Genomic DNA, 11,478 nt, shown 5'->3' with positions numbered 1-11,478 from the left:
AAATACTTGTGCAGAATTTTTTCCTCCCTAAAGCAGTTTACTGGTGAGTGTTCAAATGTTCAAACAGCAGCAGAGAGCTTGTGTGTAAGTTGTTTAGGAGATGTTGGTTCCTGGGAGATGCATCTGTCCGAGCAGAGCACAAGGACTCAGCTCAGGACTGGGTCCAGCTTAGGGCCTTGAGCATGAATCATGAGCAGGTTCGTTCTTCAGGTTATTAGCCTTATGTTCTTGTCACTCAGAGAGCATGGTACTGAGATGTTCACATTTTATGTAAGGGAGTCTTGCCACCACTTGTTAAATGAGCAAAGAATGAAGCCCTCGGGATACATGGGTACGTGAGATGGCCACATTGGTGTAAATGGATGGACTCTGGCTTTTATATTTTAAAATTATATTCATTTTGATTCTCCATATATTCAAAAATGAAATACTCTTTATTTTCTAGGATTTAATTTTAGCCTTTTTAAATCTAATCCAATGGCATTTTGGAGCAGCACTCCTTCCTCCCAGCCTGAGAATGAAGGTACAGAGCTGGCACTGGCAGTGTGAGAGGACATCGGTCTTTCAGCAGCTGCTGGTCCTCAGCAGAGTAACTGGCTGTGTGCAGTTAAGGGCTTAACACTGCAGCATGCATGTGACAGAATGCTGGCGTGACCCCTTAATGCTGCTCTCGTGTACTTGGATGTCATGTTTTCTCACATGTTGTACAGCGTTGTTTTGTGTTCTTTTTAACATCTTTATTGGGATATAATTGCTTTACTACAACGTTGTTTTGAGGTAGATCCGTGTGGTCTTTCCCTTTCTCTGTTTTGCACATCAGATGCTGTTTTCAACTGTGATTAATGAAGACCTGTATGTTACCTAACCTTTATCGTCTGCCAGTGTCCAAATGTGATGGCAGCAGCGTGTGTACCACAGGGAACCGAGTGTTTCTTTTAGCACTTTCTTTTTGGACATGGAAGATGCTGTGTCTGAAAGTAGGCCCCACGTATAAGAGCTACCATTATATCCTGGTGTGTTCCCGGTGTAGTACAGACCACTTGTGGGAGAAAGCGTTGGTGCTGTAATGGAGTACTTGGCAGCTGGCTCTGTTAGAGACGGTCAGGAGCAGGTTGTGGAGAGGAAAACTCACTGTTAGGGTTTAATAATGTATCTTGAGCAACACAGCTGTGTTACAAGTTGTCAAACAACTACAATGACCACATGACAACCTGTGAGTTCTGGGACCCTCAGTTTTAAAGTACACCAGTCATACTACTGGCTACAGCAGCTCTTAGCCTTTGTTCTTAAGGATTCATTCTTTGAAAAATTATGTGAATAGTGTGGACTTTTTTCTATAAAGGGTACATACTTGTACACAGACTCTGTTGGCCCTAGGTGAAGAGTCCTTGGTCTGAGAGCAAATTTACCAAAATACTGCTGCAGGACAAAGAGTCCTGTTCTGTTTCAAGTCTGAGAATGTCATGGTTTCAAAGGACTGTAGAGATGAAGACTTGAGGCTGTCTGATAAACAAGAATCTCTATCTCACAGTGTCTTTTTGTGGTCCTTGGCTAGGAATTAATGCTATGTTTTTGTAACAAAGGAGGGTGAAAGTCAAGTTCAGTATTGCAAAAGGGCTGTTCTCTGGATCAGCATCATCCAGTAGAAATAAAATGCAACCTGTGTGTAATCAAAAAGCTTCTAGTAGTCACATTTAAAACTAAAAAGAGAAACAGATGAAATTTATTTTATTACTCTCTTCAGCTTAACGCATTATGTCCAAAATACGATTTCAACTTCTAATCAGTATAAAAAATTAATAATGAGATATTTTCCCCCTTGTTTTTGGTGGGGTTTTTTTGGTTTGTTTTTATCAATCTTCAAAACCCAGTGTGTATTTTTACACCTGCAGCACATCTCACTTTGGACTGCTTGCACTGCAGGTGCTTCATAGCCAAGTGTGGTCAGGCGGCTATATTGGACAGTGCCAGTTGGTACAGAGCATGCTTCATGGTTTGTTTACTCTTATCAGTTCCTTTAGCCAGAAATCCTTCTTTATAGACCAGAACATATTGTACGAAGAGTTCCTTTTCTCTCCATCTTTTGCCTTTTTGTTGTTTTTGGTCTTTCAGCTAATAGAAATTGTCTTAGGTTCCTACAGGATTATTTACCCAGAGGATAACGGGTTTAATTTAATTTTATCTATTATCATGCTTGGAAATACAGAAAATTGGATGTAATTTTAATCACCCGCCATCCTTGGCAATTGTTAACTTTCCTTGTAGGGTCTCATCGAGTTGGCTTTGCTTTAGTTTTGTATTTATACTAATCTTTGCTTATGACTTCTTTAATGTTTCAGTTATTGCAAATGTATGGATATTTTGCTAAACCATTTAGTATTCCAAGTATGATTGTGGCTGCACTTTTTAAATACCTTTTTAATTTATAGCTGTTAATAGTAGTTTTTTCAATGATCAGTAAGTAAAAGCAGGATTTTTTTTTTTTTTTGGTTATTAAGTAGATTCTGTGTCCTCTAAGGGTTTTTGATAGAACATTACCTCGGGCTTCTAATTCTAATTCATGGTTATTATGAGCTGTGTCCAAATCAAAGTATGTGTGTTTTTATCAGCATGCTGATTAAGTTCCATGATTTTTATTTTCAGTTAGAATATTGACATTAATTAATTACTTAACACCTTGTCTTTATCAATTTTTTTGATTTGTCTTACAGTGGAAGAGAAGAAAAAGCCTGAAGATCTTCCCTCAGATGACGATGTTCTCATTGTGTATGAGCTGACCCCGACCCCTGAGCAAAAAGCTCTTGCAAGCAAACTTCAGCTTCCTCCCACTTTCTTCTGTTACAAGAACAGGCCAGACTACGTCAGCGAAGAGGAGGAGGACGGTAAGTCTCCTGTTTCTTTAAAGCGTTCTGCTCACGGTCCTCGTAGTGAGTGGGGTGATGAAATTGCTTTCAGCCTGCTTCCTGGAGCCCACCCCTGCTGCCCTGCAGGCCGGTATTGAGCCTAAATGTATGTGTGAGCAGTCAGTGGACGTCACGACTGAAAGAGCTGCATTCATTTATTAGCATTCCCTGGGTGGCTGCCGTGAACAGGGCAGGCATTTTGAGGGGACTGAAAGCAATTCTCATTTCCCTGGGGGTCTCAGAGGGGTGGGGGAACTGTGAGGCAGAGACAGGGTCTTATTGGGGAAAGCTCTGTGGGCCCTGTCCAAGTTTTCAAGCAGGGGAGTTACGTGCTCAGAATAATCTCAGCAGGACAGTTGGGCAGTGGTGTGGAGGACTGGGTTGTGGGAAGTGGAGATGGGAGGGGGAGCCAGAATGCCAGAGCAGCTCAGACAAGGCGTTCGGGGTGTGGAATAGGCAAAGTTGGTTGCTATTTGGATGTGGGGAGTGAGGGAAAGTGTGAAGTTGGAGATAATTTTCCTAGATTCCTGGCTGGAAAATCTCCTGAAATTTACTGGAAGTTCTTTTATTTAATCAAATTATACTTTAAGATGAAGATTTCGACACAGCTGTCAAGAAGCTTAATGGAAAACTGTATTTGGATGACTCAGAAAAACGTAGACCGTTAGAAGAAAATCTAACAGGTATGTAACAGTAAAATTACTAGTTACAATGTTTTTTAAAACTTTTCTGTTTAAAAGGAATCTTGCAATCTGGTCACCTCTGTAATTACCAGTTTTGCCTTGGTGACTTTAAATATTTAAAAATAACGTGAAGTGAAAAACATTGTGCTCCCGGTGGTGGTGGTTCTCCATCAGCATCCAGGGTCTTGTTATTTGGGTCTATAATCTGTAGATGACACTGAGGGCCATTGTTTGTGGAGTAGTTGGACTTCATCTACTTTCGTCTTAACTTGCTTTTCCTTGTGTTGTATGGGATTTTCAGATAATGAGAAAGAATGTATTATTGTTTGGGAAAAGAAACCAACAGTTGAAGAAAAGGCAAAAGCAGATACGTTAAAGCTTCCACCTACATTTTTTTGTGGAGTCTGCAGTGACACTGATGAGGACAATGGAAGTGGGGAAGACTTTCAATCGGAGCTTCACAAAGTTCAGGAAGCTCAAGTAAGACCGTCTCTGTGTGCTCCTTCTGGCGCGGTTGCCTCTGTTGACGCGATAAGCTAGAGGGTCCTCACCACGTGGTAATAATGGGGTGTGTCTGGCAAGCGGTCGGACACCTCAGGCAACTCTGGCCAGAGGAGGAGGACTCGTGTTCTGCCCGGAGGACCGGAGGCACCCCTGCAACCGGTGCGTGTGCTGGGCTTGGGGAGTCAGGGCAGCAGCATGGCAGTGCAGATGTCCCTAAGAAGGTCTACGCCCTGCAAAGAACGGTGTTACTTAGTTCATTTTCTCTGCAAGTTAACTGATTGTGGAGTGGGCAGGGTGGATAGGAAATAGCAGCATTTGAAACTTAGTTCCCCTGACCTGTATACCTTGCTTTGCCAATAACTTTGTGATTTGGTTACTTTCTTAGCTCAGGTGTAGTCATTTTAGTAGCTATCAACACCTTGGTGTCTTAATTTGTATTCCACAGAAACTAGAAGACAAGGTCCCTGTCTTGTAATTGTTTACAGTCTTAATTTTGACATATTCAGAATGGTTCCTTGCCTCTCAAGAAATACTGTTTTTTAAAAATTGTTGGAAAGATGGTTAAAATGAAACAGAGTCCTGGAGTTAGTTACGAATGCAGTGTTTTATTTAAAGGATACGTGGGTAGAGAGAAACGTGGCCCAACACGTGGCCTGAGTCTGTAGGAGACTTACTACCCTTTACTGTCTGTCTGACTCTGAGGAGTCTAGGTGGCCTGCTTTTTTAGCTGTCCACCTAGGATATGCCGCCTGTTCCACAGGCTTCAGCTTATTCATCGGTGCACGTATAGCTAGTGGCCATCAGCTAATGTAAAGACATTACTTCCTTTTTTATAACCAAGTAGATTTGTGGAAGCCCTATCTGAAGTCTTTCCATCAGCGGCCTTGCTATACTAAATCTGAAGTATATTTTAAATCCCTCAGCAGTTTCCCTGGACTCAGTGGAAGTACACAATATGCAATATTTCTTAATCATCTTCTCTAATTGCTGCTGCTGGAGGCTTTATTTATTTAAATATTTATTAAAAAATTTTTTTTGGCTGCGTTTGGTCTTCATTGCTGCGCACGGGCTTTCTCTAGTTTCAGCGAGCGGGGGCTACTCTTCATTGCGGTGCGCGGGCTTCTCATTGTGGAGCCTGGGCTCTAGAGCGCAGGCTCCGTAGTTGTGGTGCACGGGCTTAGTTGCTCTGCAGCATGTGGGATCTTCCCGGACCAGGGCTCGAACCCTTGTCCCCTGCATTGGCAGGCAGATTCTTAACCACTGCACCACCAGGGAATTCCCTGCTGGAAGCTTTAGCATCCAGTCTTTCATTCAGCAAATACAGGACAGTCATAATATAAAGTTGGGTTATGCAAATTGAAACAATGCATTTTAAATTTGGCCTCACTCTTTTGTGTGCAAAACTTAAAAATAATTATTTATTTAAAATTTATGTTTTTCAAAACTTAGAACACTGAAAAATAATCTCTATGCTGATGCACCGACTGAATTGTACATTGTTTATTCTTTTCCCACCTGTGGTGCACACAGGACTTGGTACCTTCTGTCAGTTTTTTGTGAACTGTGCTGTTTATAGGCGTTGAAATGGCTTATTTGAGTGACTATTGTGTTATCATTGTTATAACTTAAAATCTTTTTGTAAAATATCCTGTAACACTCTCATAATGTTCATTAAATAGCGGTCCTAAGAGCTGTTCAGAAATACCTTTGGTACAGAAATTAAACGTGATAAATCATTATAAGGGTTGAAAAAAAATTGCCAAGATGAATTGTAATTTTGGAGAGCACCCTTTAATACACAGAGACGAAACAGAGAACTAACAACCATTAAAGCTGAAGTGTGCTGTGTAATGGGTGTAGATATACATCCTCTTAGGATGCACCCTTCCTGTTTTACACTCAGATTCATCTTGGACTATGCGAGATCTTCAGATAGGCATCCCTTGCATAAAACACCTAAGTGTACTGTATGTGTAAGTGCTTAGTGTGAGCTGGCACTGTGCTCAGCATTGGGGATACGGTATTTGATTTGTCTACAAGAGTTGTTCATGCATGGACTCTTAGGTGGCGAATGTATTAGGCGCTGGATTACGCACTCCCCTCTCCCAAGTAATCTAGCCTACATTTTTTGGGTAACGTTAATTGTGATATGATTCACCCATTTTAAAATGTACAACTCAGTTGGTTTTCGTATATTTACCACAGTCAGTTTTAGAACATTTTCATCATCCCAAAAAGAAGCCCTGTTAACCTCTAGCAGTCACCACCCTTCCCCATTTCCACCCGTCTTCTCTAGGCCTGGAATAACCAATGATGTACTTTGTAGATTTGCCTATTCTGACATTTCATATAAACAAATAATAATGTGTGGTCCTTTGTGTCTGTCTTCTTTTACTTAGTAAGTTTTTGAGGTATATCCACATTGTAGCATTTATCTGTATTTCGTTCCTTTTATGGCCGAATAATATTTCAGTGTATGAACATACCACATTTTGTTTACCCGTTCATCTGTTGATGGTCATTTGAGTTGTTTCTTCTTCTTGGCTATTATGAATAATACTGCTGTGTTAGCCTAAATCATTTGACACGAACAGAATGGACTGTTTTCTTGGGCTTCAGTCATTAAGAAATAATGATTTTTTCATTTGTATTAATTTTTAAATTTTACATAAGGAAAATTCACTTTTCCCTGTGTGTGTATTTTCTGTGAGTTCTTACACATGCCTGGATTCTTGTAATCCCCACCACAGGCAGGCAGTGTACAGAACCGTTCCAACAGCCCAAAGAATTCCTTCCTACTGTCCCTTTCGGTTCAGATCCTCCCCCGCTCGGAACCTCTGGTAACTGCTGATCTGTTTTCTGTTTCTACGTTTTTGCCTTTCCCAGACTAGCATGAATGGAATCATACTTTGTGTAACCTTTGATACTAGCTTTTTACACTCACTCATTATGCTCAAAAGCATAATGCCTTTGAGATTTGGCCCAGTTACTGTGTGTAGTGTTAGTGTGTTTCTTTCTGTCACTGGGTGGTATTCCCTTGTGAGGACGCACCACAGTTCATTCGTTATTATTTCTGCAGGGAAAACAGGTTTCTAAATAGATCGAATCAGTTGATACTGTGTTGTACAAGTCCAGTCTATCCTTGCTAATTTTTTTCTGCTCGTTCTATTGATTATTGAGAGGAGTGTTGCTGAGCATGTTTGTTTTTCTCCTATCAGTTTTTGCTTCACGTACTTTGTTAGGGAGTGTTCCCTCTGCTTCTGTTTCCTGGAACACAGTGTAGGAATTGGTAATATTTCTTTCTTAAATGTTTGATAGAATTTACTACTGAAACCATCTGGGCCTGGTACTTACTATCATTATTTTTTTTTGGAAGGACATTAATTGATGGTACATTTTCTTTAATAAATATAGGCCCATTCATATTATCTATTTCTTATGTCAGTTTTGGTAGGTTGTGTCTTTTGAGGAATTGGTTGGTCCATTTCCTCTACATTATCAAATTTGTGGGCATAACAGTGTTTGTGAAGTTCATTGAAATTTATTACCCGTTTAATGTCCATGGATCAGTGTTGATAGCTCCTGTTTCATTTCTGATATTAGTCATTTATGTCATCTATTTTGTTTTCTTGGTGAGCTTGACTAGAGGTTTATCAAATTTTATTGACCTTTTCAAAGAATCCATTTTTTATCTTGTTAATTTTTCTGTTTTATTGATTTCTGCTCTGCTTTTCATTATTTCTTTAGTTCTTTGTGCCTTCCGTTTATACTGGTCTTTTTCCTCTAGTTTTTTAAGGTGAAAGTTTATCGATTTTAGATCTTCTTTTTAATATATGCATTTAGTGCTACAGAGTTCCCCTTCCTTGCTTTTGTTGGCATTCCACAAATTTTGGTAAGCTGTAGTTTCACTTCTATTTAGTTCATAGTATTTTTAATGTGTCCAGAGACTTTGACATGTGTATTAAAAATGTGTTGTTTAATCTCCAGATATTTGGAGATTCTTTTTCAGCTATATTTTTGTTAGTGATTTCTAGTTTAATTCCACTATGGACTGAGAATATACTTTGTATGGTTTCTGTTCTTTTGAACTTGCTGAAGTTTGTTTTATGGCCTAGAATGTGGTCTTTCTTCATAAATGTTCATGCGTGCTTGAGAGGAACATGTATACTGCTGCAGTTGGATGGAGCATTCTGTAAATATTTTTATTTCTGTTATTGTATTTTTAAGTTGTGAAGTCCCATTTGATTTTCTTTTGTGCTTTATATTTTTTTGCCTGACACCTATCTTTTCATTTGTCTTAAGAGTATTTGTCCTTTTTTGGAACATCGTTAGAAGAGCTTTTCAAAGTTTTTCTGATCATTCAGCACACGGATCATTTCATGACATTCCCCACCCTCGGCCAAGGAGAGTTGACTTTTCTTGGACCCTTTTCCATCTGTGCCGTCGGCAGCTGCAGTTTTGGACAGCTCTGGTACCCTGCCTGGGATGTGGGTTAGTGGGTGGGGGCAGGAAAAATTTCCTGCAGGGTTCTCACCAAGATTACCTCTCAGGTCTTGAGAGTCTTTTTTGTTCTTTTTTCTTTCTCTTTTTCCTAAGTAAAAAACAGAAGTTTACTATAAATACATCTTCTAATGAGATGGCTCTTAGGAAGGGGGAAGTTTGTGGTGTCTTGATTGAAAGTGAATTTGGTAAGGCCAGAATTTCAGATGGTCACTTTGCCTGTCTCTCCAGTAGTCTTTACACCTGGGGACCATCTACCATAGTGAGGGGCTTTCTTTTTCTGTAAAACTGGGGGACAGTCAGAGAAAAATCTCAGATCTCTTGCCACCATCCAGCAGTTCTGGCCAGAAACCCTCTTCCTCCAGGTTTAGTACTTTCTTGTTGTGACACCCGCTGTAGGCAGGTAGGAAGCAGGTCAGGAAAGGGGCCCAGGCACGACCTCGTCGGCTCAGCCTAGTCCATTTCCAGAACCCATGGTTGCCGCAGGGGTTTGGGAGGAGGTTGTGTCCAGGAGGCAGGGACTGCCCTCATTGGCTGGGGGCAGGCAGCTGTGGATGATGGGCCATGTGGCCTGGAGGTGCCCCCACGCCCCAGCAGTGTGCACGGCGGCACATGGCTCAGGCCAGCACCTCCTTGGGTTCCGGCTGTGGTGCGGGGACCCCGACGGGCTGGCCCGTGGAGGCCAAGTTGTCCGTGGTCTCATCACCAGGCCTGGCTGCCACCTACATCTCAGCCATTGCTCCTCACCAGTGGGCCATATATAAATATATACATATATATATATTTTTTTTTTTTGGCTGTGTTGGGTCTTTATTGCTGCGCACGGGCTTTCTCTAGTTGCAGTGAGCAGGGGCTACTCTTCCTTGTGGTACGCAGGCTTCTCATTGCGGTGGCTTCTCTTGTTGCGGAGCACAGGCTCTAGGCGCTAGGGCTTCAGTAGTTGTGGCATGTGGGCTCAGTAGTTGTGGCATGTGGGCTCAGCAGTTGTGTCTCACAGGCTCCAGAGCACAGGCTCAGTAGTTGTGGTGCATGGGCTTAGTTGCTCCGTGGCACGTGGGATCTTCCCAGACCAGGGCTCGAACCCGTGTCCCCTGCATCCACAGGCAGACTCTCAACCACTGCGCCACCAGGGAAGTCCCATGTCTTGAGATTTTTAATCCTTCTGCTTTCATCCACTTTTCAGAGGCTTCTTCTAGTCGCTTTATCTGTTTCAGTCCAATTCAGCTGTAGGTGCTGGGAGAGGTAGGATGAAAGGTGGAGTGGGAGAGAGAAAAGTGTGCTTACTCCATTTTGTCCAGAACTCCAAGTCCTCGGTTTCTTTTAAAATCGGGTATATGATCCTTTTTGTCAGTCAGTACTTAATGTCATAGTTATTTGTTACTTCCTCTTTGCAGAAATCCCAGAGTGAGGGCATAACTAGCACGGCTGACAGTGTGTGTACGGATGGCAGTAAAGTGACTCTACCATTTTTGTGTAAGTCTGAAGAACCAGAGTTTACTACCAAATGTATTAGTTCACCACCTATTTCTTCTGAAGCTGTCGATAAACCTGTGGATTTATGTACTAGAAAGGAAAATGATGCAGATTCTACAAGCCAAGGTACAATTTGATACATGTTTATAAAAACCTTCTAGGCATGCATTACTACATAAGGTACACCTGTGATTTTGAGACGATAGACTTTTAAATGCAAATCCAGAAACTCCCTTTCTTAAAACAAAATTTGAGATTTATAAAGGGGCATGAAATATTTCGCTTTTATGAGCTTATTTTTTACAATTGAGAATACAAAAAATCTTTAGGATTTTTTATCATTTTTTCAGGATTTCCTGAAATCCTGCCTTTGAATGAATGTTTTAGATTACATTAGATTGTGTAAAGCAGAAACTGTATAGCTCTCTATCTGATTTAGTATAGATCTACATCTCATTTTTAAAAAATGATTTTGGGTATGCTCTTGGTATATTCTGCATTGAGAATAGTACCTGAAAACGTAATAACAATGAAGAAGCTCAGAACTTGGATGTCTTTTATAAGTTTTCTTCAGAGAGATAACCAGATTATAAATGTTCCACACCCCATCCCACCCCATACCTCTCAGTAGTACAGCAGGTCCTACCCCCATTCTCTTTGGGTCCTGAGTAAAGCTTTGATGTTCAACATGTATTAAATGAAATATTAAATTGCTCTTTTCCTTTTGCCAGTGGAAAGCAAAACAGTTTCATTTGGATTTGGAAGTAGCACAGGGCTGTCATTTGCAGACTTGGCTTCCAGTAATTCTGGGGATTTTGCTTTTGGGTCCAAAGGTAAGATCAGGAGGAGCGGTTTTAATGATTGTATTACAGAAATATGCACACCTGGGGGGAGCAAGCCCTTTGTCACTCACCTGGCCATTTGTTTCCCCAGCCCTGCACTCCAGCTGTCTAGTGTTGTAATAAAGGAAGGGCTTCTGTTTTATTGTTATTTTTTCTATTATTAATATAACCATAAGAATTTTCTTGTCATTCATTGTAACTCATGGTGCTAGCCTTCCCCATCCTGAAATGCAGAACCGTCACTCCAGTTTTGGAATAACCTTGGGATTGGCACATTGTTCTTTTAGTTATACTTTTGATTTACTAATATTTCAAGATATGTGCATCAGTAATTTTTAAGGAGATGATTTTGCAGTTTTTTATTTTTGCAATATCCTTGATTGTGCTTTTTAATATAAGGGTTGTGCTCATTTATAACTGGTGAGCTTTCCCACCTTTTCCAGTGATTTTTTTCTATTTTTGGTCCATTTGGGTATCATTTGTAGAAAATAATCCTTTTCCTTGTTTCAGAAGCTTGAAAAAATTAGCATATTTTCTCATTCTTAAGGTAGCTTACATGTATCTGATTATAGC

The 11,478-nt window shown here is 40.7% G+C and overlaps 1 protein-coding gene across 2 annotated transcripts in view; it reads left to right on the top strand.

Annotated features, from left to right (window-relative positions):
• RGPD4 (RANBP2 like and GRIP domain containing 4) overlaps positions 1-11,478 on the top strand; it is a 51,445-nt gene that overhangs the window by 33,931 nt on the left and 6,036 nt on the right. Inside the window, exons 21-25 of one of the 2 annotated variants that reach the window (XM_019931305.3) lie at positions 2,712-2,882; positions 3,494-3,586; positions 3,888-4,066; positions 9,985-10,189; positions 10,795-10,896. In XM_019931305.3, the coding sequence (XP_019786864.1) occupies positions 2,712-2,882; positions 3,494-3,586; positions 3,888-4,066; positions 9,985-10,189; positions 10,795-10,896 (750 nt within the window). The remainder of the gene's footprint in view (positions 1-2,711; positions 2,883-3,493; positions 3,587-3,887; positions 4,067-9,984; positions 10,190-10,794; positions 10,897-11,478) is intronic. The other variant, XM_019931306.3, reaches the window with a different exon arrangement.

This window comes from Tursiops truncatus, chromosome 14 (genome assembly GCF_011762595.2).
Source record: "Tursiops truncatus isolate mTurTru1 chromosome 14, mTurTru1.mat.Y, whole genome shotgun sequence".
NCBI classification, from domain to species: domain Eukaryota; kingdom Metazoa; phylum Chordata; class Mammalia; order Artiodactyla; family Delphinidae; genus Tursiops; species Tursiops truncatus.
This window is presented reverse-complemented; position numbering and strand designations above follow the sequence as displayed.